The sequence below is a fragment of the Carcharodon carcharias genome, chromosome 8 (genome assembly GCF_017639515.1).
Source record: "Carcharodon carcharias isolate sCarCar2 chromosome 8, sCarCar2.pri, whole genome shotgun sequence".
Lineage (NCBI taxonomy): Eukaryota > Metazoa > Chordata > Chondrichthyes > Lamniformes > Lamnidae > Carcharodon > Carcharodon carcharias.
The window spans coordinates 16,698,967-16,726,924 of NC_054474.1; the positions used below are offsets into that span (position 1 = coordinate 16,698,967).

Below are 27,958 nucleotides of genomic sequence, written 5' to 3' on the forward strand. Positions count from 1 at the left end.
TCTATATAAGGCTGAGTAAAACAACATTTTTCTCAAAAAAAAGATTGAAATGTCCCAAGGTGCTTCACAAGAGCAGTATAAAACAAAATATGACAGACTGCACTTCAAAAAGTAGCTTCTTGACTGGGATGTCCTGTGGTTACAGATAGGTAGAAAGATAATTGCTTCATTGAAAAATCATGGTGGCATGTGCCATATTCTGATAATAGAAATAAAACAAGTAAGCATAATTCTTAACATAGTTATAGACTGTCATTAAACTAAAAATAAAGTATAAAATAATTAAAAATCGCATAATTATGAACATCTCAATATACAAAAAATTACAATATAAAAAGCAAGTTTTCATAATTTACAGAATAAAAATAAAAGATCTAATGCACTCTGTATTTTGAGCCAAGGACCACAAATCATATGATGTCAGGTTGAATTTATTAAATTCTCTCATTTAAAGTAGAGGTGCTATAGAAATTCAAGTCTGTCTTTCCACCCGCCCAAGCATGTTCCGCTGTGACTAGGCCACGCCCCCTTCCCCCTGTCACTCAACGGTCTGGTCCCGCCCCTCTCTCCTGGGTTTTGGGCTCCCTATCACTCAAAACCTCAACCCCGCCCATGAAATGCCAAGGTCCGCCTGTCCCTTTTCGCGGATGTAAGCAAGATGCCGGCTGCCGCTTCTGTGCTGTGATGGCCGAGTGGTTAAGGCGTTGGACTTGAAATCCAATGGGGTCTCCCCGCGCAGGTTCGAACCCTGCTCGCAGCGATAATCGTTTTGCACCAATTTAACCCCGGAATCAGTCCCAGCTGATGAGAAACTCGTCTCTCTCCTTTCCTGTCAAAATTAACATTCAGCAATTTGTGTTCTAATCATCTTTCAGTGCTGGAACTGCTGGGGGACTCTTTTGTTCAGTCATGCCAATTGTTGAATAATTTATATATTTTATAGAATCATACACATATATTTGACTGAGTTAAAATGAAATTTTTTTAACAAGTCACAGATATTAGTCACGCTTATATTAAGGGAAGAGATGCCAATTTTATTCTATTTGTTAAATTGGTGAACTTTCAGAGTGCATTGCCTACCTCTGAGCTGGATGTAAAAGATCCCACCGCACCACTCAAAAGAGCAGTGGAGTTCTTACCCGAGGCCAACATTTATCCCTCAACCAACATCACACACAAAAAAAAGATACTTTTTTAAAAAGCATTTTATAGGTAATTATCACGTTGCGAACTCTGGGATATTGCTGTGCGCAAATTGGCTGCCACCTTCCCTACATTAGCCCCAGTGTATGCACCTCAAAAATACATCATTGGCTGGTAAAGCCTTTTGGGATGTCGCTAGCGAAATGCAGCTTCATTCTTTCCTGTGAATCAATAATAGTGGATTGGAGGGAGGGTGGGGGGCGGGGGCGGTGAAATCCAGGTTTGGAATAGCGTGAAACGAAAACAAGAATAGCTGGAAAAACTCAGCGGGTCTGCTGGCAGCATCTGCCGGGAGGGAGAACAGTTCACGTTGCGAGTCGGTGTGGCTCTTCGTCAGAACTCACAGCACCCAGCAGTATTTTGCTCTTAGCTTGGGATTGTCTTCGTAATGCCTTCTGCACTCATGGTCAAAGAGCCACCTTGATTCATGAACGTTGGCCATTTGGACCAGGCACCCCTTCAGGGAGGGTAGGGGTTTGGTGGGTGATACAGGGAGAGGATGCTGAAGATTGGGGGTGGCAGCTCCTCGACCCACTACAGATGAATTATAAAATGCAACTTGCTACCATGTGGAGTAATCGAAGTACCTGAGAGTAAAAGAATAAAATAAATAAAGGAATAAAGGAATAAAATAAATAAATAAGGAATAAAATAAATAAGAAATAAAATAAATAAATAAGGAATAAAAAAATAAGGAATAAAATAAATAAATAAGGAATAAAATAAATAAGGAATAAAATAAATAAATAAGGAATAAAATAGCATAGATACATGAGGAGAAAGGACTTGAGAGTAAGGGAATAAAATAAATAAAGGAATAAAGTAAATAAGGAATAAAATAAATAAATAAGGAATAAAATGAATGATGAAATAAGGTAGGAGCAGGCTCGTGTGGAAAAGAACCTGAGAGTAAAAGAATAAAATAAATAAAGGAATAAAGGAATAAAATAAATAAATAAGGAATAAAATAAATGAATAAGGAATAAAATAAATAAGAAATAAAATAAATAAATAAGGAATAAAAAAAAGGAATAAAATAAATAAATAAGGAATAAAATAAATAAGGAATAAAATAAATAAAGAATAAAATAAATAAGAAATAAAATAAATAAATAAGGAATAAAATAAATAAGGAAGGAATAAAATAAATAAGGAATAAAATAAATAAGGAATAAAATAAATGATGAAATAAGGTAGGAGCAGGCTCGTCTGGAGCATAAGCACCAGCATGGATCAGTCGGCCCGAACGGCCTCTTTCAGCGCTATTAATCCCGCCTCCTGTGAATTCTGCCCCCCTCGCCCTGTGGGCGGGGATCTGTGACGATACTGTGATTGGCAGCGTGGCTGTCCAATAGAATGCGGCACCCTGCTGTCGATCACTCCGGTGTCGATCAATAGGAGGGAGGCGAATCTGGAGCCTGGGTTCGGCGGCGCGGTGAGTAGGCGAGGCCGGGGATGCGGCCTGGGCCCGGGCCAAAGGTTCGGGAAGGTGGCCTGGGCCTGGGCCCAGCGGGTGGGGAGGGCGCCGGCAGCTTCCCCCGGGGTTTCAGTTCTCGCTCCGCGGTCCCAGTTCAGGACACGCTGCTGGCGGCCGGGACTTTTCCCAGGACTGGAATCGATGCCGGGGGAAATATCCCCCCAACACCATCCGGGGTTAATTACCGCCCCCCCCCCCCCCCCGTCCGTGGGGGGTTAAATGCCCCCCATCTCCTGCCTGGCGGCCATGTACAGAGGGTAAATTCTCCTTTGTTGGGGGGAGGGGTTAAATTGCGTCACCCCCCCCTTGTCTTGGTTGTGGGAGGAGGGTTTATCCCCCCCCCACCCCCCGTCTTTGGGGGAAGAGAGGGCTTCCCCCCGCCCGTTTTGGGGGGGGGGGGGGGTTATTCCCCCCCCCCCGCTGTCTTGGGGGGGAAGGAGGGTTTACACCCCCTTTTTTGGGGGGTTAGGTTTTATTCCCCCCTTCCTGTCTTTGGGGTTGGGTAGTTTATAAGTGGGTGGTTTATTCCTCTCCCTACCCCCCCCCCCCCCCCCCCCAGTCTTTGGGGTGGGTAGTTGAATTCCCCCCTGTCTTTGGGGTGGGTAGTTGAATTCCCCCCTGTCTTTGGGGTGGGTAGTTGAATTCCCCCCTGTCTTTGGGGTGGGTAGTTGAATTCCCCCCTGTCTTTGGGGTGGGTAGTTGAATTCCCCCCTGTCTTTGGGGTGGGTAGTTTAATTCCCCCCTGTCTTTGGGGTGGGTAGTTGAATTCCCCCCTGTCTTTGGGGTGGGTAGTTGAATTCCCCCCTGTCTTTGGGGTGGGTAGTTGAATTCCCCCCTGTCTTTGGGGTGGGTAGTTGAATTCCCCCCTGTCTTTGGGGTGGGTAGTTTAATTTCCCCCTGTCTTTGGGGTGGGTAGTTTAATTCCCCCCTGTCTTTGGGGTGGGTAGTTTAGCTCCCACCTGTCTTTGGGGTGGGTAGTTTAGCTCCCACCTGTCTTTGGGGTGGGTAGTTTAGCTCCCACCTGTCTTTGGGGTGGGTAGTTTAGCTCCCACCTGTCTTTGGGGTGGGTAGTTTAGCTCCCACCTGTCTTTGGGGTGGGTAGTTTAGCTCCCACCTGTCTTTGTTGGGGGGTGGATATCCCTCTTCTCCGGGTGGAATGGGTTTAATCCCCTTGCCCCGTGAGGAGGCTGTGGCTTTAATCACCTTGTCTGGGTGCAGGGGGAGTTTAATTCTCCTCTCTCAGGCAGAGGAGGGCTGGAGGGGATCGGTGGGGGGTGGGTTTATTCCTCCATTTCTTGGGTGGCGGTTATTCCCCCTGTCATCTTCCTTTCTCAGGTGGTAGGATTAATCCCCCATGTCTGAGGTGGTGCAAAGTTTATTCCCCCTTGTCTGGGGTGGGGGTGGTTTAATCCCTTCTGCCTGGTGGGGGGTGCTTTATCTCATTGCCTATGGGGTTGGGGGTTGGGGGGTGTCAGTGGAGGGTATAATCCCACCATCCAGGGAGCTCAATCCTAGTGTCTGTGGTTTGGTGGTGTCAAACCTCTGTCTGGAGGTTTAACCATTTGGTATAGGGGCTTTTAACTTTCCACCATGGCTGAGACTATTCATATTAATGTGGGTCTACATTTGCTGGGATATTTCTTTTTCCGTTCTGTGGATCTTGCTGGGAAGCCTGACATTTATTGTCCGTCCCTGAGTTGCTCGAGGTGGTGGGTTTCCTGGATCGCCTGGTGGGGGTTTGGTACGACTGAGTGTCTTGCTGCGCCACTTCACAGGGCCTAACACATTGGTGTGGACTGGAGTCACGTAGGCCCAGACCGGGAAAGGTCACGGTTTTATGTCCTTGAAGGACATAACGATGACAACTCGCATTTATATAGCATTAGCAAAACCTCCCAAAGAGCTTCGCAGGAGTAATTATCAAACAAAATTTGACACTGAGCCACATGGTGAGATATTAGGGTAAGTGACCAGAAGCTTGGGCAAAGGGGTAGCTTTTCAGGAACATCTGACTTGAGAAGAGAACGGTTTAGGGAAGGGGCCTTGGAGGAAAGAAACATTCCGTGGATGCTGGAAATCTGACATAAATTTGTTGGAAGTACTCAGCAGCTCTGGCAGATTGCTGGCTTTTCATCAGAACCCTCCAAGGTTTTTTCGGCCAAGGTGACTGAAGGTATGGCCACCAACGCTGAAACATTTAAAAAATTCTTTCATGGGATGTGGCCGTCACTGGCAAGGCCAGCATTTGTTGCCCATCCCTAATTGCCCTTGAACTGGCTAGGCTATTTCCAGAGGGTAGTTAAGAGTCAAGCACAATGCTGTGGGTGTGGGGTCACACATAGGCCAAACCAGGAAAGCCTGACAGCAGACATCAGTGAACCAGACAGATAGGTTAACAATTGATACACGGTCACCATTACTAAGACTAGCTTTTTTTTAAATTCCAGATTTTATTAATTGAATTTAAATTCCACCAGCTGCCATAGTGGGATTTGAACCCATGTCCCCAGGGCTTTAGCATTACTAGTTTAGTAATATTACCATGACACCACCATCTCCCCATAATTGTAACTGGGGGTGTTCAAGAGGCCAAAATTAGAGGAGTGCAGAGATTTCAAATTGTTGAAAGGCTGGAGGAGATTACAGAGGTAGGGAGGGACGGGCCTAAGGAAGGGTTTGAAAAAAAAGAATGAAAATTCAAATAGTGAGGCCATGGTGGCTTGGTGTAGGTCAACAAGCACAAGAGGGTGACAGGTGAACCAGACTTGGCGCGAGTTAGGACACGGGCAGCAGGGTTTTGAAAGATCCTAAGTTTATGGAGAGGTTGCAAGTTGACAGGACGGCCAGGAGTGCTTTGGAATCAAGTCCGGAGGTAATAAAGGCATGGATGAAGGAGTTGGATTTGGGAGTGGGTGTTTGAATTTTTGAGAATTTGACAGCTTCAAGGTCTCGGGTATTGAGCAGCTTTTAATATCCAATTATTTTTTATTAACCAATTCAAATTCTCCAGCTGCATGGCGAGATTTAAACATTGCGTTGTGTGGATTAGCCTCGGATTATTGTGATTTTTTTGTTCCATACCTACGTGATCGACCCCCCTCCAGTGGCCCAGCACGTCACTCGGTTCACAGTCGCTACACAGAATAACAAACCATGTAGCACAGCAGAGGTTCAAGAGGAAAGCTCAACATATCAACTTGCATTTATATAGTGCCTAAAATGACCCAAGGCGCTTCATAGGAGTGATTATCAGACAAAATTTGACGCTGAACCACCTGATGAGATATTAGAACAGTAAGAGAGGGGTTTTAAGGAATGTCTTAAAGGAAGAAGGGAGGTTTAGGAAGGGAATTCTAGATTTCCGGGCAGGTATGGCTGACAGTGAAAATTGGGGATGCACAGAGGTCAAAATTGGTGGAGTGCAGAGATCTCTTAGGACTGGAGGAGATTACAGAAATAGGCAGAGTGTGAGGCCATGGAGGAATTTAAAAGCGAGGGTGAGAATTTTAAAATTGAGACATTCGCCACCTTCTCTGAACAAGGGGACTGGCAGTGAAACGGCAGCCTGGCCTAGAACGAACAGTAAAACAACAGCTTTGAACTCATTCCATCTTTTTTCTTGTAGCTCCACTTCAGTTGAGTGCAATGGGTGAGCCACAGCAGGTGAGCGCGTTGCCCCTGCCTCCGGCGCAGTACTACAAGGAGTATACAGATGACAATGTCCGCAAAGGCTTTGCCCCTAAGCCCCCGCCTCCCATCAGAGACAGCTACACCATGTTTGGCAACCAGTTCCAGTGTGATGATTTGATCATCCGCCCTTTGGAAGGCCAGGGCATCGAGAGGCTGCACCCCTCGCAGTTTGACCACAAGAAGGAGCTTAAGAAGCTCAACATGTCCATTCTGGTGAACTTCCTGGACCTCCTGGACATCTTGATCAAAAGCCCCGGGAGCATCAAACGGGAGGAAAAACTGGAGGACCTCAAACTCCTGTTTGTTCACATGCACCACCTGATCAATGAGTACCGTCCTCATCAGGCCAGGGAGACCCTGCGAGTCATGATGGAGGTGCAGAAGAGGCAGCGGCTGGAGACGGCTGAACGGTTCCAGAAGCATTTGGACCGGGTGGTGGAGCTGATCCAGAGCAGCCTGTCCTCGCTGCCTGATGACCTGCCGGAGGCTGGGGGCCTCCTGGCCAAGGTGAAGGCTGAGCCCATGGACATAGACGAGCGTGTCACCTGTGGGCAGGTGGAAACAGAGGTGGACCCTTCGTTGAAGAATGAACAAGTTAGTGACAAAGATGCAGCCATGTGTGCCATCATTGACAATATGACATAGACATGGCTTCACTTGTAAATACACCAGACTGCTTCAGAGGAGGCTGACATTGATAGAGTTGATGGGATTTCAATATAGTTGCTAGTGGACATGAGAAATTGTCATTCTAGACTCTCCCCTTCATCTATAGTAGGATTATAGACTGTGGACTGTGTCTGGAGAGGCCTGAATAAGCACTGGAACTATTAGTGCAACAAATTTCAGGCAATGAATTTGCACAGAAGTGCATTGACTTAAAGATTTTGCATTAATCCTTTTACAACCTCGGGCATCCCACATCCCCTCAGTGAAGTACTTCTGAAATGTAACACAGAGGGTCCCACATCTCTCTGGTTCCCTCGCCTTTGGAGATCCTTGTTCCGCTCATTCCTCATTCCCACCTTTGTAAGAAACCACATGTAACAAGTGCTGAGGAGTCAAGTCGTGTTCCCTGGGTTTTATTTCCATTTTGATTTGGTTCCCAAATATCAAACACCAAACATCGCGTTCCCAGCAGTCATATAATCACATGGGAAGCAGCACTGATGTGGAGCAAACAACTTGGCCGATGATGCTTTCAATTTGAGAAGACAAAACCCGTGTGTCCGCATCCCCCTCTTCTCCGTTAACCTTGCCAAAGTACCCCCATCCCCACCTCAATTCTCTCCCCTCTTCCCAGGCGATTATGTTGCTCGGTTTGAGCTAGTTTGTAGCTACCAGTAACTGTTTCAGTGATACCCTGAAACAGTTTTGTGTGCTCGAGTTGTCTGTTGGGAATTGAGGTGATATTTATGCCAGGAGAGTTACCTGTTCTTTTACACCTGCAGAAATTGACTGTGCTTGCTCCCTGAATGTTAATGCTGTGTTCACCTGCCTTTAAAGTCTTGTTCCACAAGCACACGCACCTGATCGTTGAGAGTCTGATTCCTGAGTCAGTCCTAGAGTAGGTGCAGGATTGCAGGGCTTCCATTGCCTAACTGAATGGGGCACTGGGTTTGAAGTTAACCTGGGGAAAATTTGAACAAAAGTCTGAATTCAGGCTCTTGGTAAAAACCAATTTAGCCTGGAGACTGTCTGTGAGATTTGCACTGATGTTAACAGTAATGACAATGCTGGGGTTTATCAAATGCTGAAAGTTGGTACTTCATTTTAATCTTAAATGAAGCAATGCTGTCTCACAATAAAGGCACTGCTGCCCGTTGTTCTCTGAAATCCAACCTTTTTTCGTTCCCTACCAATATTAATTCTCCCTCCTGGCAAAAAATGTTGCAGCAAGCAGAGGAGTTTGTATTTCTTTAAATTCCATTCTGATTCAAAAGTGAGTGCTTCTAGTTGCAATCTGGTCATTTTGCTAATTAAGCACAAATTCACACTGCTCTCTTTGCTAATGGGTCCATCTGCATGTACACACCGACATATAATCTGCACTGCCCTCTGATGGCCAGAGGAATGATACCCAATAGAAAGAGGGGCGACTGTCACGTGGTCAGTACTGAGGAACTGCTGCACTGTCAGAGGGTCAGTACTGAGGGAGTGCTGCACTGGCGGAGGGGGAGTACTAAGGAAATGCTGCATTGTCAGGCGGGCAGTACTGAGGGAGTGCTGCACTGGCAGAGGGGGAGTACTAAGGAAATGCTGCATTGTCAGGCGGGCAGTACTGAGGGAGTGCTGCACTGGCGGAGGGTCAGTACTGAGGAAGAGCTGCACCATTGGTGGGGCGCTACTGGGGGAGAGCAGCCCTGCCGGAGGGGCAGTATTGGGCGAGCGCAGCACTGCCAGGGGTGCCATGTTTCAGACGACCAGTCTGCTCTCTCCCGTTGTAGTAAAGTAGTACAGGGACATTATTTCAAAGAACGGGGAATTATCCTGGCCAGTGTTTACCACACAATGAACATTATTAAAATGAATTATCTGAAAAAAAGACTTGCATTTATGGTCGCACTTTTCGCAGCCCCCCAAAAAATATCCCGACGGGTTTTATAGCCAATTAGCTACTTTTGATTTATAGTAGAAAATGTGATAGCCCATTTGTGCTCACCAAAATCCACAAACAGCAATTTGAAAATGAGCAAAATAACCTGTTTCTTAGTAATGCCAATTGAAGAGTAAAGATTGGCCAGAGCACTGGAGAGAACCTCTTTGCTCTTCTCTGAAAGAGTGGTGTGGGATCTTTAACGTCCAGCTGAGAAATATTTTATCATTTCTGGTCGTTTTTTTCACATGGCTGTTTTATGCAAATTGACTCCTGTGTTTCTCGGTTTACAACGACGATGACGCTTCAAATGCATCACATTAACTGTAAAGCACTTGTGTTGCAAGACTCGAATACTCACCTCAGAGTTTGAGAACTGCTGTTCCCGGCGGGCCTCAGGACTTTGCCACACATGCCAGCCGGGAAATGGCCGTAAGTGCGCAGCTCATCCATTTTCACTTTGAGCTGGGAACCGGCCCTGCTCACGTGCGCAGAAGAAAAGGAAAGTGAAATGGTGTGCAACTACAGGTCACATGACCTGAAGAGGAGTACCATTGCAGAGATGGCGTCCCATGGAGTAGGGCATGGGGAGCGGGACAGAGAGAAGGTCCTAAACAAAGGACACTATGAAGGTATGTGGCGTGAGTTGGCTATGATAGATTGGGGAACTTCATTAAAAGGCATGACAGTGGATAGGCAATGGTGACAGTGGATAGGCAATGGTGACAGTGGATAGGCAATGGCTAATATTTAAGGAAAGAATGTATGCATTGCCATATATTTCTTTCTGGAGCAAAAACACAACAGGAAAAGTGGCCCAACCATGGATAACAAAAGAAATTAAGGATAGTATTAGATCCAAAGAGGAGTCATACAAAGTTGCTAGAAAAAGTAGCAAGCCTGAAGATTGGGAGCAGTTTAGAATTCAGCAAAGGAGGACCAAGAGATTGATTAAGAGGGGAAAAATAGAGTAAGAGAGTAAACTTGCAAGGAACATAAAAGAGGACAGTGAAAGCTTCTATTAGTATGTAAGAAGAAAAAGATTGGTGAAGACAAGCGTAGGTCCCTCACATTCCAAAATGAGAGAATTTATAACGGAGAACAAGGAAATGGCAGAGCAATTAAACTACTACTTTAGTTCTGTCTTCACGGAGGAAGAAACAAATAACTTCCCAGAAACACTAGGGAATCGAGAGCCTAGTGAGAAGGAGGGACTGAAGGAAACTAGTATCACTAAAAAAGCAGTGCTGGAGAAATCCCCAGGGCCTGATGATCTACATCCCAGGATACTAAAGGAGGTGGTCATGGAAATAGTAGATGCTTTGGCTGTTATCTTCCAAAATTCTGTAGATTCTGGAACACTCCCCGCAGGTGGGAGGATGGCAAATGTAACCCCACTATTTAAAAAAGGAGAGAAGGGAAAAACAGGGAATTATGGACTGGTTAGCCTAACATCAGTGGTAGGGAAAATGCTAGAGTCTATTATAAAGGATGTGATGACTGGACACTTAGCAAATATCAACAGGATTAGAGAATGTCAACATGGATTTATGAAAGGGAAATCATGTTTGACAAACCTACAAGAGTTTATTGAGGATGTAACTAGTATAGATAAGGGAGATATGTATTTTTGGATTTCAGAAAGCTCTTGATAAAGTCTCACATAAGAGGTTAGTGTGCAAAATTAAAGCACATGGAATTGGGGGTAATACACTGGCATGGATTGAGAATTGGTTAGCAGACAGGAAGCAGTAGGAATAAATGGGTCTTTTTTGGAATGGCACGCGGTGACTAGTGGGGTACTGCAGGGATCAGTGCTTGGGCCCCAGCTATACACAATATATGTCAAATGATTTGGATGAGGGAACCAAATGTCATATTTCCAGGTTTGCTGATGACACAAAACTAGATGGGAATGTGAGTGGTGAGGAGGATGTTAAGAGGCTTCAAGACGATTTAGACAGGTTGAGTAAGTGGGCAAATGCATGGCAGATGCAGTATAATATGGATAAGTGTGAAATTATCCACTTTGGTAGAAAAAACAGAATGGCAAAGTATTATTTAAATTGTGATAGATTGGGAAATGTTGTACGAAGGGACCTGGTTGTCCTGTACACCAATCACTGAAAGCAAGCATGAAGGTGCAGCAAACAGTTAAGAAGGCACATGGTATGTTGGCCTTCATTGCCAGAGGACTTGAGTACAGGAGCAAGGATGTCTTACTGCAGCTGTACAGGGCCTTGGTTAGCCCACACTTGGAGTATTGTGTGCAGTTTTGGTCTCCTTACCTAAGAAAAGTCATAGAGGGAGTGCAGCAAAGATTCACCAGAATGATTCCTGGGATGGCAGGATTGTTGTATGAGGAGAGATTGGGCAGACTAGGCCTATATTCACTGGTGTGAAACAGAAAATGCTGGAAAAGCTCAGCAGGTCTGACAGCATCTGTGGAGAGAGAACAGAGTTAACGTTTCAAGTCCGTATGACTTCTTCAGAGCTGAAGAGTAGAAATGTAATGAAATTTATACTGTTTAAGGGAGTGGAGCAGGTGAAGCTGGATAGAAGACCAGCGATAGGTGGGGGCTAAGGAGAGATTGACAAAGATGTCATGGACGAAAAGACAAAGGGAGTGTTAATGGTCATGCTAAGGGCTAAAGGAAGTGCTGGTAAGGACATTAAGGTAGTAAAGCAGAATGTGTTAATAGCAGAACAAGGCTAGCATTGTTTGAAAGAACAACATGGAACGGTAACAGATGGCCCTTTTGGGAGTGGGGTGGGGGGAGGGGGCGATGGTTGGGGAAAAAGGATGGAAAAAGGGATAAGGATAAAAGAGGGATAAAACAATGAATAATTGAATACCAATGAAAATAAATGGATAAAAATACATTTTTTAAAAATGGGGTTAAAAAAGGGGTCAAGTTAGAGGAGAGTGTTCATGGTCTGAAGTTGTTGAACTCAATTCTTCAGTCACTGTACTCACTGGATTTTAGAAGAATGAGAGGGAATCCCATTGAAATGTTTAAATTCTTGACAGGGCTGGACAGACAGGATGCAGGGATGATGTTTCCTCTGGCTGGTGGGGGGCGGGGGGTGGGGGTGGGGGGGTGGGGTGGGGGGAGGTCCAGAACAAGGGATCACAGTCTCAGGATACAGGGTGGGCCATTTAGGACTGCAATGAGGAGAAACTTCTTCACTCAGAGGGTGGTGAACCTGTGGAATTCTCTACCACAGAGGGCTGTGGAGGCCAAGACACTGAATATATTTAAGAAGGAAATAAATTTCTATACTCTAAAGGCATCTAGGGGTATGGGGAGGGGGCAGGAGTAAGGCATTGAGATAGAGGATCAGTCATGATCATACTGAATGGTAGAGCAGGCTTCAAAGGCTGAATGACTGACTCCTATTCTCCTACACTCTGATTCCTATTCTATTTTCTATGGGTTGAATTTTGCCATTGGCGAGCAGGGGGCGGGGCCTGCTCGCCAACACGTAAAATGACGCGGGATGTTGCTGGGCGGAACCCCGGACGTCATCCTGCCCCATTTAAATTTTCAGGAAGGTTGGCGGGCAGGCCAGGAGCCCCGGCAGGCAATAGGAAAAACATGAGACCTCATCCAGCGGCGGGATGAGGTTTCATGTGGGGTTTTAAACAGTTTAATAAAGTTTTAGTGTAATTTATGAACATGTCCCATCTCATGTGACATTGTCACATGAGGGGGACACGTTAAGGATTTATTTTTCTATTTTTAAAAGTGTCAGCGATCTCCCTGAGGCTGCACTTAGCCTCAGGAAGCTGTGCTCTCTTTTGTGTATTTGCGTGAAAAAGCGCACTCTCGATTTTGGGGAATCCCCCCCCCCACCCGCTCAGGAAGCGTATAACGCTTCCCGCCCGACGCCATGCTGGGCGGGTCTTAATTAGCCCGCCCACATAAAATGACGGTGGAGCCTGCTTCTCCGGCGGAGATCAGCTCCCCACCCACCAGAGATTGAGTCGGGCCCACCCACCCGACAGGCAGAAAATTCTGCCCTGTGTTTTGATGTTTCTATGTTCAAACCAAGACCAAGGTCCCAAACTAGGGAGTGGGACAGAAAGAGGTCCCAGAAGAAGATCCCAGCTAAGGGACAAGGACAGAGGTATGAAACAAATCCTGTTAAGTAATGTTGAGAGAAAGGAGCAGAGCAATAGGCACCAAATTGAAGAGAGAGAGCTGTGGGGAGTAGACCTGAAGCAAAGTGGGTTCGAGAGAAGCCCTGATGATCTGAGAGGGCAGCCAAAGGTTGGTGACTCCATGCTGCGGGCCACAAGGGCAAAGTAACCTTTTGGAACAGTGGCGTTCTGTTTGGCGCAGCTGAAGATCTGAAATTGCACTTGGAAAGTGAAGCTTGCATGTAACTTGGTGATCCAGGAGAAAGGAATCTTGGAAGGCGAGATTGAAACCCTGCAGGTGGACCCTTGTTGAAACTGTCCAAGTGTGACTGACATTTGGGAGAGAATTCCAAAGCAAGTTCTTTGAACGTAGAGATTGGAAACTCGTGAGAAAGACAGCGTTTCAGCGAGACTGGTTGGCTCCCAGTGTGACAAGCGTCTGGGTGGGTTCTTGAGAAATCCACAGAATCTGCTTTGGTGGCACCTGTCATTTACTTTGGAGTATGGTGTGTCCGTCATTGTTCTCCCGTTAGTTCACGTGCACTGCATACCTACCCTGGCAAATTGTTTTCTTTCCGAATTTATATATGTGTGTGAAGGGTGAAGGGATAGTGAATATTTGAATCATTTTCTTGTGTTTGTATTGAGATCTTTCCAACTATTGTCTGGTGTAATATAGTTCATTTTTCTTGTTTAATAAATGTTTTTTCTTTTTGTGAAAAGTTCATCAGCAGAATCCTGGGAATTTGTTCAGTAACTTTACCCCCAAAGTTTCGGAAAATATACATGTTAGGATCTATCAAGCCAGTTGGGATTTGACAGGTCCAGTAGTAACATCAGCTGGGATCATAACACTTGGGGTGACCCTGAGGTCACCAGTGGCGCTTTGATAAATGCACATTGTTCCAGAGTCCCCTGGACTTGATTGAGAAGGGTGGGATGTGTGGAGAAATCACCCTGGACTCTTGTAATCTATCCAGTTACTTCTGCTAGAAGTGAAGTTGAGGTATACGATCAACCATGATCTTATTGAATGGCAGAGGGGCTGAGTGCTCTACACCTGCTCATTTTTTATGTTCACTTCCTGTCGTCGCTGTCTCTTTATTTCCTTTTATCCCCCTCATCTTTCCTCCCTTCTCACCATCTCTCATTTTTCCCGTTCTACCTTTCTTTCATTCTCTCTTCCTCCTCGTTCCCCCTCTCATCTTCCTCCCTAACTCCTTCCATAGGCTGTTTCACCAGTTTCATTGTGGAGCCCCTACACCAGCATCCGCTCAATAGACAGTTTCAATCTCTTCAAAGTTCCAAGTCCAACTTGGGAGCCTGATTTACGTTTATTCATGAGGCTTCTGCCCGAGTCCAATGGGTACCTCAAGTGCCCAAGAAACAACAGTGTTTAAGTGGTCGTAGTCCAATTTTAAAATGGGGCCACCTATAAACACTGCCATGATGATATGAGTACCTGGTCACTGCCTGCACTGTCACGCGCAAGGTCGTATCAGTGCAAAGCACTAAAACTGCGCATGTGCAGCAAAGTGTGCCACCTAGTGTGGCATTGGGAATGTGCAATTTTTTAAAAATTCCCATCCTTGTTTTAAAATCACTCCATGGCCTCATCCTTCCTTATCTGTCTAACTTCCTCCTGCAACACCATCCCCCCCACCATCCATCTGGCTCCCTGTGCTCCTCCAATTCTGGCCTCCCGAGCTTCCTCGATTTAATCTCTCCACCATCAGTGGCCGTGCTGCCTGGACCCTTAGCTCTGGAATTCCCTCCCTAAACCCCTCTGTCTCTCTCTCTCTCTATCTCGCTTTCCTCCTTTAAGGTGATCCTCAAAACCTACCTCTTCAATCAAGATTTTGGTCACTTGACCTGCTAACTCATTGTCAAATTTCGTTGTGCACCTGTGAAGCACTTTTTGATATTTTAGCTTAAAGGTTCCATATAAACGAAAGTTGTTTCAAGTCCACCGCTTGGAATTTTACCACAAAAGTAAAATGCTGCCGATGCTAGCAATCTGAAATAAAAACAGAAAACGCTAGAAATATTTAGCAGGTCTGGCTGCATCTATGCAGAGAGAGACAGAATTAATGTTTCAGATCCATGTCCTTTTATCAGAGTTCCTGATGGTCTGATGAAAGAACAGACCGGAACAGTTCTGATGAAGCAAAAGCAAAATACTTTGGATGCTGAAACGTTAAGTCTGTTTTCCCCTCTGCACATGTTGCCAGACCTGTGGCGTATTTCCAACATTTTTAATTTTTGTTTTGGAATTTTAATTTTTGAAATTTGCCTGATTTCTGCCAGAAGGAGAGAGTTAACATTCCTGCCTTCAATCTCTAGATTGCTACTCCGATACCAGAACTATTAGGGTACCATACCCAAGCCTAAACGTGCAACTTGTGCTCTCACTTGCCATAGACAGAAACATATGCTGCATACCAGATTCAATGGTAACTTGTACACCAGGCTTTACGGTAGATGCTGTCACCTGACTCAAAGAAGCATTGATGTGATTTGTGAAAGTTTCGAGACTGTTGACTAAATCCTGCCACCTGTTGGACATTTTAATTATATCCTTAAAATAGAACTTGCATTTCTATAGCACCTTTCATGGCTTCCGGGACATCCCAAAACACTTTAAGAGGCAATGAAATACTTCTAAAATGGAGTCACTGTCGTAACATAGGAAACCGGAAGCCAGTTTTCTCATAGCAATCTCCAGCAAACAGCAATGATGGAACGACCAACACAGTTAAGAGATTTGGAACAGACAACAAATGAGGAAGTGCTACTGAGGACCGGTCAGAGGTGCCTGTGGGACTTTGTGACAGAGAGAGGTGACTGATGCTGTCAGGACATGTCCTTGGTCTCCTGGACAGATGCCCTGCCAGAGTGGCAGTAGAGCGGACACCAGCAGACGGAAGAAGACAGGGCCAGCCAAAGAAGACCCGGTGAAGTACATTTGAGGAGGACCTTCAAGAGTGGGACGCCAGCTGGGCTGGAGTGAAAGAGATTGCGATGGATCAGGGCCACTGGCAGAGTCTTGCTGCCCCGTTGTCCTGCATGGGACTGGAGGAGCTAGGCGAGTAAGTAAGGCAGGAGATACTTCTTTACCATGAGTTGTGCAGTTCTGCGTGGGCGCTTTAAATTTTTATCACACTGCCACGGTATTGCTGTAAATCAAAGGGGCTGATTTATGTACAGCCTCTGTGGCGAATTCCGGGTTGCTCTGCAGCTGTGCCGCTTAGAAGGAACGTTGGTTGTGAGATGCAGAGTTAGTGGTTTGAGACCAGAAACTATGTCAACATTCAGGATTAGGTTGGTTGGAGGGCAAAGGAGTCGAAGGGATGGGGGGAACAAGATGGGTAAATATAATCAGAACTAATTGCTTGTGTGGAGAGTAAATGACCCCCAACTAAAACGAAATGCGCACTGGTTAAAAACTTAGGCAGTTCACATCCCTTTGAGATCAACGGATTGAGAAGTGGGCAGGATTTTTATTCAATAGAGTCTTATCCTATAGCGATAGAAAATTATTCCTAGGAGTAGAGAGAGAAAGACTGAGAACCAGCGAGGGGTTCCCTGAGAGAGGTGGAAATCCAGGCCGCGTTCATCCCAGTGAAGGAAGAGAAGGAGAAAGGACGAGAATGATGCTTTGAATAGATTCTGAGAAGGAAGGATTTTTTTTTTTGAACAAGTCACGTACAGCACTTCAAATAAAATGGAGACTTGGCAACAGGGTGAAGCCGTTGACATAGCAACTTCTAGAGTTTCCACACTGAGGGTGAGCCAGACGCAGAATGGATTCCAATGAATTTCAAGGCAAAAAACCCAGAATTAGTTAAGAAGTTACTAGATTCTGTGATGGGACTATCAGATGGGGTGAATTGTCAAGCCTGTGACCTTGTTCTGTATTCACAAGTACCGAAGCAGCCTTGGCGGAGGTTATAATGTGGTGACTGGTGGAGGAACCTGCCACTGGATCTTTTTAAACATTTGGATTTAATCCACTCACACCGCCACTAGTGCACAGTGTTTACCATCTACAAGATGCACTTCGGCAGTTCACCAAGGCTCCTTCAACAGCATCTTCCAAAACTGCTACCTCTACCACCCAAGGGGAACAAAGGCAGCAGGTGTATGAAAACATCACCACCTACAAGTTCCCCTCCAAGTCACCCACCATCCTGTCTTGGAAATATATCGCCGTTCCTTCACTGTCACTGGGCTAAAATCCTGGAACTGCCTCCCTAACAGCACTGTGGGTATACCCACACCACATGGACTGCAGCGGTTCAAGAAGGCAGCTCACCACCACCTTCTCAAGGGCAAATAGGGATGGGCAACAAATGCTGGCTGTGGTAAAGTGGACTGCTATGTACCTTTACGTGAATGTAGTTAATCAACCATGTGGCTATGTCGACCAATCGCTATACAGCAGGCTACTTGGGTAACTGTAAGTCTAGAGCTGGAGGTGATTGAAGAAGCATGTGTTGTGTCAGTGTCCTGTTCTTAGTTACAATAAACCACCAGTGTTTGTTAAGTAAATTGGCCTCTCTCTGCCTATGTTGTTTCAAGCACTGACCAGTGTGTGGATATTAAGGGTGCAGCTTGAGTTTGAAGGATATAGCGAACCTGATAACTCAAAACATAAAACTGTCCTTGCCAGCAACGCTGACAGAGTGAGATTTAATTTTTCTTTCTTACTAGCACTCTGTGTGAGACTCCAAAGACCTGAGTTCCATGCCACTCGCTGCTATTACACAGGAGTGTCTGACAACCCCATCCCTCCAGCAGAGGAGGGCCAGACACTTCAACGACTGAGAACATTTGCATTTATGTTGATGTCATCTGTGAACGAGCTTGTATTTGTTTTAGTGGCACCTTTTTACCCTGCACTGAGCTGTAAACAAGCAAAGATTCGCCAAAATACTCCAAAAATAACATGATATTGGTTCTGGATCACCAACATCTCAAGTGTAAAATTCTCATCTCTATTTTTACAATGCTCCATGGCCTTCTCCCCTGCCTGTCTCTGTAACCTCCTACAGTCTTACAACCTCCAAGATTTCTGTGCCCTTCTAACTGTGGCCTTTTGTATCTTTCCCAGTGAATGTCCGATTAATCTGATTTTTCTGGTGCTGTTTGTAGAGGAAAGAATTTTAGTCCAGGATCTTGCTCTTCAAACAAGTGCCTTAGGTTCTTTAACACCCACCTGAACCACTAGGCCAGGCAGCCAGGGCCTACAGTTAATGCCTTCACTCAGGACAAGAAGTTAAATTAAGGAGGCATGAAAAAGCTGGGGAATTGACGTTAGTTATTAATGTTATCACTGCCCAGACGCAAAAAGTGACAATAGAAATGAAGGCCCGAGCTGGAACCCAGAACGATAATACAGTAGAAACTGGGAAATAAGAGTACTGATCCGAACTGCTTTTTTTCTTCTGGGAAGGTAACAACCAGATTCCACAGCTGATTAATTGGGTACTTTCTGGAGCTAAAATTGGAGCAAGTCAATCTTAGAAGGTTTGTGGACTCGAAGCATCAACTCTTTTCTTCTCCGCCGATGCTGCCAGACCTGCTGAGTTTTTCCAGGTAATTCTGTTTTTGTCTTAGAAGGTTTGTCATCATTTGCTCCACGGTATCGAAAACAACAACCAGAATATCACCTCCTCTTCTGCAGTGAGCCCTTTGATAGAATCATAGACTGAATAAGCATCAAAGGAGGCCATTCAGCCCATCAGGCCTGTGGCAGCTCCTTGAAAGAGCTATCCAATTAGTTCCACTTCCCGGTTAATCCCCATAGCATTGTAGATATTTTTTCACTTCGACTATTTATCCAAGTCCCTTTTGACAGTTACTATTCAATTTGTTTCCACCACCCTTTCGGGCAGCATATTCCAGATTGTAACTACTCACTATGTAAAAAAAAACAATTTCTGACATCACTTCAGGCTCTTTCGTCAATTACCTTAACTCTGTGACCTCCATTAAAAGCGTTCAGGATTTTGAACACCTCTATCAAATTTCCCTCTTAACTTTCTCTGCCCCAAAGAGAACAATTCCAGCTTCTCCAATCTCTCCACGTTACTGAAGTTCCTCATCCCTGGTACCTTCTGCTGCCTCTCTAAGGCCTTAATATTCTTCCTAAAGCGTGGTGCCCAGAATTAAACACAATATGAGATCTAACCAGCGTAACGTCCTTGCTTTCGTAGTCTGTAGAATTCCATTTTAACAGCTTTCTCAGATTTCCAGGCCTCTCTGTTCCTGCACCCCCTTTACAATTGTACTATTTAGTTTATATTGTCTCTCCTCATTCTTTCAAAATGCATCACTTCATACTTCACTGCATTAAATTTTCTTCTCATGTCTGCCATTTCACCAGTCTATGTCCACCTGAAGTCTGTCGCTATCCTCTTCATTGTTTATTATATTTCTGAGTTTCGTATCATCTGCAAACTTTCAAATTATGACCTGTAAACCCAGTCCCTAGAGCCCCTGTAGGACAAAGAACATGACCTGTCAAAGGGCGGACGAGCTGTCAGGCTTGCCAATGGCCACCCAGGGGGGTGGTGTTGTCACCTTAAAGACACTTTCTGGACCGGACTGGCGAGCCCCAGGATATTAGCCTACAACCATCTTGCATGAGAAGATCACATCGATTAATGTCAAGGAAGCCAGCAACTGAGACCCCCAGGATTGCGCAGCACCCAGATGTGTCTGGGGAGTTGGGATGCACAGCTGACATTGTGGGAAAGGCAATGCATGATGAGGCACACCTAAACTCATTAGAGCGGGTATCTCTGTTTAACCACATGTTTATGAATATCACAGAGAACTGAGCTTGGCAACCTGGAACGTAAGGACTCTGACAGACACTAGAGCAGACGGAGGCAGAAAGACTGAGATTGACCTGATAAGTATAAGCTGGCCTAGATTTTAGATTTTATTTTAGTAGGACATAGTGTGTGTGCTCAAGTCGCCATTTTGTACTAACACCTTATCAGAAAAGAAGCCATGTTGACATTGCTAACCTTTCACAACTGGCTAACTTAATATGAAGTAGTCCCCAACCAGCAATAGATGATTATATTCGAAGAAAGTACCTCAATTACCCAATAATTGAAAGGTAAGTAATTAATAATCAAATAATTCATAAGAATCAGATTATGTTTATTTCTGTATTTCCTACTAATATTTCCATTTTAGGATTAAAGTCCGAAACTTAAAAATGCTGCAGCAGAAGCTGTGAGGAAGGAACCCTGAACGACCCAGTATTGGTATCTATCAGAACATACCGACCTTGACTGGTTCAGTGCTGGTCTAATGAATGGTTCATTGATGAAGCATTAAGATAAAGGATACATTTTGAAATAATCCATTGTTTTACATTTAAGGCCATGTGCGCAAATGGCCAGAACCAACAAAATTAACCCTTACACCATCACTGATCAATTGGCTATTAGCAACAACTATGGGTTAAAGTTGGGTGAACCAGAGTTGGGTTTAAAAGAGGGCCTCGGGAACAATTGTGTTTACGTTCACCAAGCTCAACCAGAAACTGGTTACAGAGGGAGTTTCCTGTCAGTGCAGGAATCAATAGTGAAGCACAGGACCCAGGGACGGAGGCAGAATTCCTGTCAGCATGGACCCCGGATAGTGCAGTTTCCTCCAGGGGCAGAGGCCTGAAGGGTTGAGCTAATTGACAGATCCTCGGGGTCAAAGGGAGTTTCCTGTCTGCATGAGGACTGATGTCATGTTCGGTTGGTAAGTATATTTTTGCTTTCTTTTTATTAGTTAATTGATATGTCTACAATTAATTGATAATTGTATTGTTTAAGTTTGCTTATATTCAAAAAACTTTGGTAATGTAGGCTAATTCAGTCCCCGAGTCTTTGCCTTGATGGTTGTATCTCTGTAGAGCTAAATCAGTTTGAAGGGTTAATTTGGGATCCAGTAATTAGGCTGCATGCAGCTAAATTAAATCAAGTCTAAATTGGTCAAAACACCCCCTTTTAAATGTACATGTGTTTTTCTGACATCAGATGGACAGGCAGGTACAGCCAGTGGAAGAGAGAGTACTGGACCTTCCACTATACTGGAGGAGTAAATCATCTCCATGGAGTTGGGTTTCTTGATCTCACCGAGAGTTGATAAAGCTGTCGCAGCAGTGAAGTTAGTCAGTGACAGGATGCTGAGAGTAGATTCCAAGCCCTTCATTCAGTTTTATCTCTCAACAATTGACAGCAATGATGACACAATTTTGGCTGTGTATCAAAAGATTCAAGAAGCTCTTAGAGAGAGCATCTGGTAATTATGGGAGGCTTAATGCAAAGTTGGGAGAAAATAACAACATCGTTCTTGTGGCAAATATGGACTTGGTGCAACCAGCAAGAGGGGACTAATGCTCCTTGATTGGTTAGAAGGCAACATGTTGCTTAATACTGCTTCTGTCATAGAGATAGCCAGCTCAATACATGGACTTCCCCTGGTAAGTGTCACAAGGACAGAAGACAGATAGAAGATAAGGGTTAGATTCCAGAGCCTTGCCTTGTGCTGATTCTGACCATCAACTAGTACGGGCAAAGATCAAAGGAAAAAATTGATATCATAAGCTAAAGAACAGGAAAACACCCAAGGGAAAACTGGAATTCATCAAGAGAACCCAACGGAACTTGAAAGAAAAGTAAAAGAACAGATGCAGGGCAAAAAGGGATGGCCATTACTGTCAACAATGCGATTGACTGCATTAGGTGAGCTATACCCGAAACAAAATGCAAAACAGCCATGGATGACAGTTGAATGTTCAGGCCTCATAGAGATGTGCAATGGAAAGGCCAGTGGTGTATAAAGCAGAGATTACCTCAGATTGTGTGCTGATATGAAGACAGCCTGTATAAAAGCCAAAATCAACTGGCTGAATGGAAGAGCTGACAAGTCAAGAATGGTAACACCAAGAACATGGACTTTCAGCGGTTCAAGAAGGCAGCTCACCACTATCTCCTTAAGGGCAATTAGGAATGGGCAATAAATGCTGGCCTAGCGAACAATGCCCACACCCCACGAAGGAATTAAAAAATATATATTCACTAGTCAAGGTCATAGCTGGAAAGAAGTATGTGAATTTAGTCTGAAAAACAACCATTCCCCACTACTCCCTGCTTTCTGTCTCATAGCCAGTTTTGTACCCATGCTGCCAGTGTCCCTATAAGCCCAAGGGCTTCATTTTTTTTAACAATTCTTTGCAATTCAAAACGATTTATGTGATTCTTTGTTAAATGCCTTTTGAAACTCCATATACACAACAACCATCACACTACCCTCGTCAACCCTCTTCTTTAGTTCATCAAAAAAGTTACTGTTGAGACCAGCTTTTACATGTAAACATACGAATTAGGAGCAGGAGTAGGCCATTCAGCTCCTCAAGCCTGCTCCATCATTCAATAAAATCATGCCTGATCTGATTGTGGCCTTAACTCCACTTTCACACCTACCCCCATAACATTTGACTCCCTTGTTAGTCAACCATCTATCTACCTTTGCCTTAAAATTATCAAATGACTCTGCCTCCACCAGTCTCTGGGGAAGACAGTTCCAAAGACTCATGACCCTCTGAAAGAAAAAAATTTCTCCTCACCTCCATCTTAAATGGGAGACCCCTTATTTTTAAACTGTGTCCCCCCAGCTCTAGTCTCTGCCACAAGGGGAAGCAATCTCTCAGTGTCCACACCGTCAAGTCACTTCAGGATTTTATATGTTTCAATAAGATCATCTCTCAATCTTCCAAACTCCAATGGATATAGGCCCAGCCTGTCCAACCTTTCCTCATAAGATAATCCGCAAATGCCACCCCCCCCCCAACCGCCCACATCCCAGGAATCACTCAAATGAACCATCTCTGAACTACTACTAGTGCACGCATATCCTTTCTTAAAGAAGGAGACCAAAACTGTGCATAGTATTCCATTCGAAGTCTCACCAACAGCTGTAGCAAAATATCCCTATTTTATATTCCATTCCTCTTGCAATAAACAACATTCCATTTGCCTTCCTAATCACTTGTTGTACCTGCATACTAACTTTTCCTGGTTCACGTGCCAGGACACCCAGATCCCTCTGTACTTCAGAGTTCTGCAGTCTCTTTCCATTTAAATAATGTGCTGCTTTACTATTCTCCCTGCCAAAGTCGAAAAGTTCACATTTTCCCACACTATCCTACATCTGCCAATTTTTTTGGCCACTTACTTAACCCATCTAAATCCCTTCCAATTTACATTCCTGCCTATCTTTGTATCATCAGCAAACTTAGCAACCACGTATTCAGTCTCTTCGACCAAGTCACTGATATGAATTGTAAATAGTTGAAGCCCCAGCACTGAAGCTTGTGGCACTCCACTTGTCACATCCTGCCAACCTGAAAATGACCCATTTATGCCTATTGTGCTTCCTGTTAGCTAACCGATAATCTATCCGTGCTAACATATTAACCCCTACACCTTGAGCTCTTATTTTACGTTGTAACCTTTTGTGTGGCACCTTGTCAAATGCCTTCTGGAAATCCAAGTATAGCACATCCACAGGTTCCCCTTGATGAGAAGCCCATACTTACTTTTTTTTAGTTTGGAGGTCAGGAACACCTGTTCCCAATGAACCTTGGGTCTCTTGCGCATGCGACGGCAGGAAATAGTCATACATGCACAGTTCATTTTCTTTTTTAGCATTCTTCAGGTCGAGGACTGGCCTGTGCAAAAGAAAAAAGAGAGGAACAGAGTCAAAAGGCAGGTCAAATGACCTGATAGGGAGCTCCGTTATCTTGTCGGTGTCCCAGGGAACAGGACACAGGAAGGGGACAGGGAAAAGGTCCCAAACCAGGAAGGGGGTGATGGAGAGGTCAGAAAGGGTGGCCCCAAGTAAGGATTAAAGGCAGGAGACAGGAATAGGTCCCGTTACCTGAAGTTAAAAAGGAGATGAGTAATAGACTCTGAATTCAAGAAAGAGCTTCAGGGACCAGACTTTGAGCGAATTGACCATGAGAGGAGCCCTGAAGACCTGAGAAGGCAGCCAAAGATTGGCGATTCCATGCTGCGGGCCATTGTGGGAAAGGTACCCCTTTGGAGCAGTGGTGTTTGCTTGGCACAGTCAAAGGTCTGAAATTGTGCATGGAAGGTGAAGCTTCAGTGAACTCAGAGATCCCGGGGAAAGGAATCTTGGAAGGTGAGATTGAAACCCTGAGAGGTTGGTCATTGTTGAAGATGTCTGAGTAGAAGCAGCTGTTGATGAACATTCAAGGTGAAACCTTCAAGTATGGAGATTGGAAACCCTCATGAGACAGACAAAATTTCAGCGATATTGGTTGGCTCACATTGTGACAAGCGTCTCTGTGGGTTGTTGAGAAATCCATGGAATCTAATTTGGTCACATCTGTCGGCTATTCTGCCAATGTGGTGTGGCCGACCACAGCTCGTCTGTTAATTCATAGGCACCTCATATCTACCCTGAATGTCACAGTATAAGACAGATATTGGAAATGATTTTTACCTTTCTGAACTTATATAGAGTTATTTTTGTTTGTTTAAAACCCATAGAATCTTGTATTATACTTAGTAAATGCATTGAATCTCAAACTTTATCTACTTTAAACAAAACGTTATTGGTCCCAACCTGGATCTCCTCCCACATCTGGCCAAGGATCATAACATAAACTGGGGGCTCATCCAGGATCTTGAATCCACAGAAAAATATGAGTGTTGATACTTGCTGAGGTTAAGGTTTATAAGATTTCCACAGTGAATTTTACAAGACTGATTGAAAAGCAGAATGGCTTTGTCAATTGCTAAATATTTTTTTCTGGAAAGGGGAGATTTATCCCTGAGTGATTTGCAACAACTGACCAAGGCTAGTTTAATTGCATTAGCAGAAGTGTTAAAGTTAGAGTTCAAAGCAGAGGCTAATAAAGCAAAAATACTTGAGGTAATAGCACAGTATCTGGGATTGGAATAAGAAAAAGTTAAAATCCAGGTAGCAATTCTGTTGAGTTAGCTAAAATTCAGATACAGATGAAGCAGCTTAAAAATGAAAGGGAAATGAAAAAGCTCGAATTGAAAGAGAGGAAAAAGGAAATGAAAGAACAAAGGAAATGGAAATGCAAACAAAAATGGTGAAAATTGGGCTGTGGACTTAAGTGAAGCATCCTTCGCTGAGTTAAAGACCACAAATAAGAGGAAAAAGAAACACAATTGTTGAGTCATGATAATTCTATGAGTATAAATTCTGCTAATTCTACTGTTTTTATTCATTCATGGGATGTGGGCATATTGTTACAGTTAAACTTTTGTAACTGTATAGTATGATTGTAATTGTGGAACAAAATGAAAAGATTGTCTGTATCGCATGCAATAAGCTATTTGTTAGAATTTTATGATGTTAAGCTCTTACAAAGGAAGTGTAAAGCCATTGCAAAGAAACCTGCACAGTAGTGAAGCTTTCTTTCTTCCAAAGTGATAAGTATTAAGAAACCTTTACTTACCTTTGTTTTCAGTCCAGAGGTCAGGAGCTCTGGTTCCTGATGAACCTTGGGCCTCTTATGCATATGTCTCCCAGGATATGGCTGCACATGCACAGTTCGGTTTTCTTTATGTTCTTCAGGCCGGTGACAAGCCCTGCACAGAATGAGCAAAGCAAGAGAGGGAGGAACAGCGCAAAAAGTCACGTCAGATAACCTGATAGGGAGCGCCATTGTCTTCTACGTTTCCCAGGGAGCAGGACAGGAAGAAGGTCCCAAACGAGGGAGGGGGGGGATAAAGACAGAGGACAGGAATGGGTCCTGTTAAGTGAAGTTAAGGAATGGAGCAGAATAATAGGCTCCAAGTTCATGAAAGAGCTGCAGGGAGCAGATTTTGAGTGAAGTGGGCATGAGGAGCCCTGAAGATCTGAGAAGACAGATGAATGTTGATGACTGCGCCAACGGCCTGTAGTTTGGAAAGGTACCCTTTTGGAGCAGTGATCTTCTGCTTGGCATGGTTGAAGATCTGAAATTGTACATGAAAGATGAAGCTTGAGTGTACTCGGAGAGCCAGGCAAAAGGAATCTCAGAAGGTGAGATTGAAATGCTGTGAGGTGGGGTCATTATTCAACACGTCCAAGTGGGAGCGACTTTTGATGAGGATTCCAAGGTGAGATCTTCAAGAGTGGAGATTGGACGCCTTCATGAGAAAGACAAAGTTCCAGTGAGATTGGTTGGCACAGGTTGTGACAAACACCTGGGTGGGTTGTTGAGAAATCCATGGAATCTGTTTTGGTCGCATCTGTCATCTATCGTGCAGTGTGGTGTGTCTGACCACAGTTTGCCTATTAGTTCACATGTACCTCATACTTACCCTGAACATTAGAGGGCAAGATAGATATTGTAAATTGTTTTATCTTTCAGAACTTGTATATTAAAGTTTACTTTTGTTCAAAACGCATGGAATCTTGCGGCTTTATTCATTTTGTAAGCATCTTGAATCTCAAACTTTATCTATTTTAAACAAAATTTTATTAGTCCCTAGCCAGATTTCTCCCCATATCCCAGGGCCTGGCCAATGATTATAGCATCCTATACCACGTTGCTTGTTACTTCCTCAAAGAACACCAATAAGTTAGTCAAACATGATCACCCTTTCAAAAAACCATGTTGACTCTGCCTGATTGCACTGAGATTTTCTCAGTGTCCTGCTATAACTTCCATTTCCTGCTTTCTGTCTCCCTCCATTCATGAATAGAGAAGTCACATCTGATGGGACTTTTCCAGAATCTAAAATTAAAACCACTGCATCTACTATTTCAGCAGCCACTTCTTTTAAGACTCTAGGAAGAAGTCCACCAGGGCCTGGGGTTGGGGTTGGGGACCTGCTGGCAATGAGCAGTTGCAGTTTGAACAGTGGATGTCAGATACACCAGGTCAGGGATGTTTCAGGTGAGGCTCCCACAGCTCGTGTTTTGAATTTAGCATTAGCAACGCCATGTCCTCAGAGGACAAGGTGTTGTCTTCCTGGGTGATTTCTCTTCTTGCTTTCTTAACTTGACCAAGTCATTGTCACTCTGGGCATCTAATTTACATTGTTTCAAAGTTGCTTTTAAACAGATTTATATTTCTTCTGACTGCAACAAAATTGCTTTTCTCTTATCAATGCACCAAAACGTTTCTTCAGGGCTCATTCATCACTCATGCGCACCACATGACCTCAGCATGGCAACGCAGCATGTAGCTTCAGGCTCGTTTGACATATCAGCTTTTATAAGGATTTTGGTGCTTGAGAACTGCACCTCTGAGATTGCAGCACTCCTTCTGTACCGCACCTTGAGCAGTGCAGCATTCCTCCTGTACTTCCATGCAGTGCTCCTTCAGTACTGCACTTCCAACAGTGAGTGCACCCTCAGTACTGCCCCTCAGAATGCAGCACTCCCTCAACATTGACAGTCTGACAATGCAGCACTCCCTTAGTACTACCCCTCCAACATTGCAGCGTTCCATCAGCACTGTCCCTGAAACAATGCAGCGCTCCCTCGGTGTCACCCATCTGACAGCGCAGCAGCCCCTCAGTACTGACACTTCAACAGTGCAGCGCTTCCACAGTACTGCCCCTCCAACAGTGCAGCACTCCCCAGTACTGATCCTCTGACAGTACAGCACTCCCCCGGTACTGATCCTCCGACAGTGCAGCAGTCCCCCAGTACTGATCCTCCGACAGTGCAGCACGCCCTCAGTACTGATCCTCCGACAATGCAGCACTTTCGTACTGATCCTGTGAGAGTGCAGCATTCCCTCAGTATTTCCCTTCTGACAGTGCAGCACTCCCTCAGC

At 44.6% G+C, this 27,958-nt stretch overlaps 1 protein-coding gene and 1 non-coding gene across 4 annotated transcripts; both read left to right on the plus strand.

Annotated features, from left to right (window-relative positions):
- Positions 1–678: 678 nt before the first annotated feature.
- trnas-uga lies at positions 679–760 on the plus strand. Its single transcript has one exon. It is a non-coding gene; the product is annotated as a tRNA-Ser (tRNA).
- A 1,785-nt stretch (positions 761–2,545) lies between these two features.
- Positions 2,546–8,209, plus strand: med7 (mediator complex subunit 7). 3 transcript variants are annotated; one of them, XM_041194320.1, is made up of 2 exons: positions 2,546–2,641; positions 6,309–8,209. In XM_041194320.1, the coding sequence occupies exon 2, from the start codon at positions 6,329–6,331 to the stop codon at positions 7,016–7,018; it is 690 nt and encodes a 229-aa protein (XP_041050254.1). In that variant the 5' UTR covers positions 2,546–2,641; positions 6,309–6,328; the 3' UTR covers positions 7,019–8,209. The 3 variants fall into 3 exon arrangements, with proteins under 3 accessions (XP_041050254.1, XP_041050256.1, XP_041050257.1); XM_041194322.1 differs by lacking the exon at positions 2,546–2,641 and adding an exon at positions 4,168–4,645; XM_041194323.1 differs by lacking the exon at positions 2,546–2,641 and adding an exon at positions 4,672–4,856.
- Positions 8,210–27,958: the final 19,749 nt, after the last annotated feature.

Excerpts from the sequence above, each read along its gene's own strand:
- med7 (XM_041194320.1), top strand. The coding sequence starts at position 6,329 with ATGGGTGAGCCACAGCAGGTGAGCGCGTTGCCCCTGCCTCCGGCGCAG.